This window comes from Physeter macrocephalus, chromosome 4, assembly GCF_002837175.3.
Source record: "Physeter macrocephalus isolate SW-GA chromosome 4, ASM283717v5, whole genome shotgun sequence".
Taxonomy (NCBI): domain Eukaryota; kingdom Metazoa; phylum Chordata; class Mammalia; order Artiodactyla; family Physeteridae; genus Physeter; species Physeter macrocephalus.
The window spans coordinates 115700559-115704938 of NC_041217.1; the positions used below are offsets into that span (position 1 = coordinate 115700559).

General features: G+C 34.2%; 1 protein-coding gene across 1 annotated transcript in view; it reads right to left on the reverse strand.

Annotated features, from left to right (window-relative positions):
* The window catches only part of IFI44L (interferon induced protein 44 like), a 19267-nt gene that overhangs the window by 12356 nt on the left and 2531 nt on the right, over nucleotides 1-4380 (reverse strand). Inside the window, 4 exon segments of the mRNA XM_007121278.4 lie at nucleotides 269-464; nucleotides 1191-1239; nucleotides 1761-2154; nucleotides 2156-2255. Coding sequence (XP_007121340.3) covers nucleotides 269-464; nucleotides 1191-1239; nucleotides 1761-2154; nucleotides 2156-2245 — 729 coding nt within the window. The 5' untranslated portion in view covers nucleotides 2246-2255.

A 4380-nucleotide genomic window follows, 5' to 3' on the forward strand; every position in this document is an offset into this window, starting at 1 on the left:
CAGCGGCCATGGCTCACGGGCCCAGCCGCTCCACGGCATGTGGGATCCTCCCAGACCGGGGCGCGAACCCGGTTCCCCTGCATCGGCAGGCGGACGCGCAACCACCGCGCCACCAGGGAAGCCCAAGATAGTCTTTATAGGAGCATTGATAGATTGATTTACCCCTGTGAAGGTTTAAATCACTGTTTTGCTTCTCATGGTCATTTCTTATAAAATAATAATTGTAATCCATAAAACAAAATCCTCAGGAAATCCTGAAGTAACTTACCTGTTCAGTAATGCTGGTGACATCAGACCCCACTATGGCTTGGTTAGTCAAATGGCCTTGGAAAATGGACTTCACTGAATTGAAAAAACTGAACTTTCCAGACCCCACTGGACCCAACAAGAGAATATGGATTTCTGAAACCAAGTCTGCATAGGGCCTGTAGGCTCTGAGGTCTGCTAGGAGACTATTTCTGTGCCTGTAAAAATGCAGTAGTTAAATACAACAGGCAGATTTCCATAAGGAAGAATACAATTCTCCTGGTTCTTTTCTTCCCTCTGAAAAGTATGATTTAATGCTTACTTATTATTTTGATATTAACATCTATCATATGACTTGAAAGGGTCTAAGGTTATACATTTTGTGCTTGAAGAAAATGCACTTATCTATAGCTAAGTTAAACATTAACCAGCAACCAAATCATTGCTAAACTGTTAGCCTTAGACCATATAAATCTAGTAAGAAATAACAGTAACACTGAAGATGCATTTTCAGTAAAAAGGTTATATTAAGGAGAAATAAAAATAAAATATATGCAATGCAGGTGTTTATCTATAAACTGGGGAGAAGGGACTTTGTTTTTAAAATTTTTCGAGGTTCCCCAAAAACTTTATTCTCAAGGAAAGGATTCAGAGGAATTATCTAAAATGGTCATCTCGACTCTGTCTGGAAAACTTTGAATGTAACAGGGCCAAAGTGAAACATGAAGTCAAATTGTCATCAGGTGGATCTTAAAAGTTTCACTTGGTAGTGGTTTTGTTTTTGTTGCTGTTCTAAATTGTCTTGAACACATTATGTCAGGAACACTATAACCGATTTTTATCACTCCAAGTGATACAATTTTTAATTTTACTATTTGTCGGTGCCATTTATACAGTTGGTGAGTAATGAAATGAGTAATAGATAGTCCAAGAAACTAACTTACTGTGTGGCTCTTATTATCCTGTTTATGTAGCCTTCATCATCCTTAATTCCTAAAGGAAATAAACATAGCGTAATAATGTTTAAACTTGTCTGGTTTAGTGTGGCCATGTCTACCTTCTAAATAGGGTATTGAGTCTTCTTGCATAACCCAGCTGAGCTGTTGGGTTAGGAGTTAGGGTCGGCAGCATAACGAGATGAAGAGGAGCTAAAATTTTCTTCTTTGTACGTTAAGTCACTCTGCAAACTCATATAATTATGCCTAGAGGTCCTCGAGCTGACCCCAAAGGTGTCACCTGTCAAAATACTGAGGCCTTCCCCCCACCCTTTCTCTCTCTCCATCTCCATCTCTTCACTCACACGTCTCAACTTACTTTGATCAAAGCTGCCTATTCTTTCTGGGTAATAACCCCATAACCTTTAGGCCTTCCAGGTTTCATTTTTGAGCTTATAAAAAATTTTGTGGCATGAAATTCAATTGTCTATCTCCTTTATCCTTGTTCACATAGATTAATTATGACCTACCAAACACAAAGACTAGAACCAGAATGTAGGATTATCTAATTTAACTTACCTTCCACTCGAAAAACTTCACATTCCAAAAATCGGGAGCCTAAGTCAGATTTTAGTCCTAATTTTTCCACTAAAAGTTTAGATATAACAATGATTCTATTGTATAAATCTAGAGATAAATACTGATAGGGAGAAATAGAGAACTGAAATACCAGTTGGTCATCGCTAATTTCCAATGTTCAATTTAAAAATGCAGCAGTCATTTCCATTGTTTTATTCTTTTGAAATGAAAAACAGAAGGAAGTATTTGGTTCTCTAAAACTTTCAGACATTTCAGGATAATGCCTAAGCATAAAGATACCAAAAATATTCTTGGGACGATAAATCATTGTTATAGTGGATCCCTGACGAATGCACCTATTATGCATATTTCTAATTCTGTTTCCGTGGACACTTAGACTTATAAAGAAGTCTCAAAGAAACATTTCCAAGCAGCTTTTGCAGACTCTTTTCCTCATTCCATGTCAGTGTGGTTGTCACTGCCATTGTTCTGTATCTAGTGAGAAAAAAAATTAATAGTTTGAGAGAGTAGTATAGCATTGTAGTTTCTGCCATACTAGTTCCAGTGAGTTATTTTTTCCTCTCGCCCACTTAAAGCATGTTATTTGATTTGGATTATAAGGATTATATATATATATATATATAAAATACACACACACATATATACATACATATATGTGCATATATATATAAAACTATAGGTAGATATGAAAAAATAGATAATTTAGATATTTAAAATACCATTAATTTTTTAAGGTCAGTAGAAAAAATAAACAGACTGGATTAAAAAAATAGAGAAAAATTCATGAATTAGAACAGGGATCAGCACACTTTTTCTTAATAACAGATAGTAAAAATTTTAGGCTAAGTGGGTCATAAGGTCTCTACCACAATGACTCAACTTTGCCAATGTAAGGCAAAAGCAGCCACAAAAAATATTTAATCAAATGTGCATGACAGCGTTCCAGTAGAAGTTTTTTTACAAAAATAGATGGCTGGCACATAGGCCATAGTTTGCCAACCCATGAATTTGAAGATAGAAATGAGAAATTAATTCAGAAAACAGTGTACAAAGAAAGAAATTGAAACATGAGAGGATTAAATAGGATTAAATGCTATTTAATTAAATAGGATTAAAATGGTCTATTTTGCCTAAGTGGCAAAATAGACCATTAGCCATCACGCCAATTCTTTCAATAAGAAGAATTAGAAACACAGGATAAACTGTAAAACAGATATATTTGAAAGTATTGGAGAGAAAAAAAGCAGTGAAGAATTATGTTATTAGCTAAGATTTGGAAAAGAAGTGAAGACAGAGAGGTAAGCTTGGCATTTGATGCATCTGTCAACTTTAGAAGATGCTAAGAAGTTCAGCAAAGCTTTTGCTAGATTCATAGAGCTAGGGTAATATAGCACAACAAAGAGGGTGCCTTCACAACCCTCCCCGAGGCCATGCGTGACAATTATGAAGAGCTACAGAGAAGAAGCACCAGTGGACTGGGAGATAGACTTAATTTCATCTCTAGTCTTCTCAATCTATAATCAGATTAAGACAAATGAGGATTGTCAGTGTCTCTAGCTACAGGACAGATGCAAAATAAACTTTGGATGAAGAGAACATTTTCTTAACTTTAAATTACCTCCACAATTTCTTGATATTCAATGTCTCACACTCATGATAAACACAGGGGAGCAGACAAAACAACATGATAGAAAACCAAGAGAAAAAACAGAAAAGAAAATAGAAACAAATCCATACTGATAATGGAATTACCCACAGCAATTTTTAAATAACTAAGCTTGGTGTGTTCAAATAAGTTAAAGATAAGATTGAATGGTTGACAGTAAAATGGAAAAAAAAATTTTAAGGAAATTCTGGACTTAAAAAAATATATCTGAAATTTAAAAATTGGAAGATAACTGAAGGTTAATAAACACACTTAAAAGGAATAATTAGTTGGAAGAAACTATATCAAACTGAAATAATGAGACAAAAAGAAGAGGAAGAAAAACAATTGACAAAAGAGACTAGAGGGTACAGTAAAATTAGCTAACATCTGTGCAACTAGAGTCTAAGAATGGGAGAAGGAAGGAGTAGAACATATATTAAAATAGTCCCACAAAACTCGAAAAGCAAGTCTCAAAATATTTCAAAGCACTATAATTTTGAATAAGAATATAGGCTAGAAATCAGAAAAAAAAAAAAAAAGATCCCCTAATACATTAGAAAATAAAGAAATCTACTACTAAGAAATCCCTGGATCAAATAAGAAAACTTAATGAGATCTGGAAAATTGAATAAATGATAATAAAATATTATTGTCGAAACTTGTGAAATGAAGCTAAAACATACTGTAAAAAATGTATATAATTAAATACATGTATTAGAAAAGAAGAAAGGCTGAAAATGAATTATATAAATCAACTTCACAACGTCAAGAAAAACCAATTAAACACAAAGAAAAAAGAAGAAATTAAGTAATAAAAGTAAAAGCAAAAATTAATAACGCAAAAATAAGTATACAAAGAGAAGATCAACAGAACCAAAGTTAGTTTTTAAAAAGAATAATAAGATCGGGCTTCCCTGGTGGCGCAGTGGTTGCGCGTCCGCCTGCCGATGC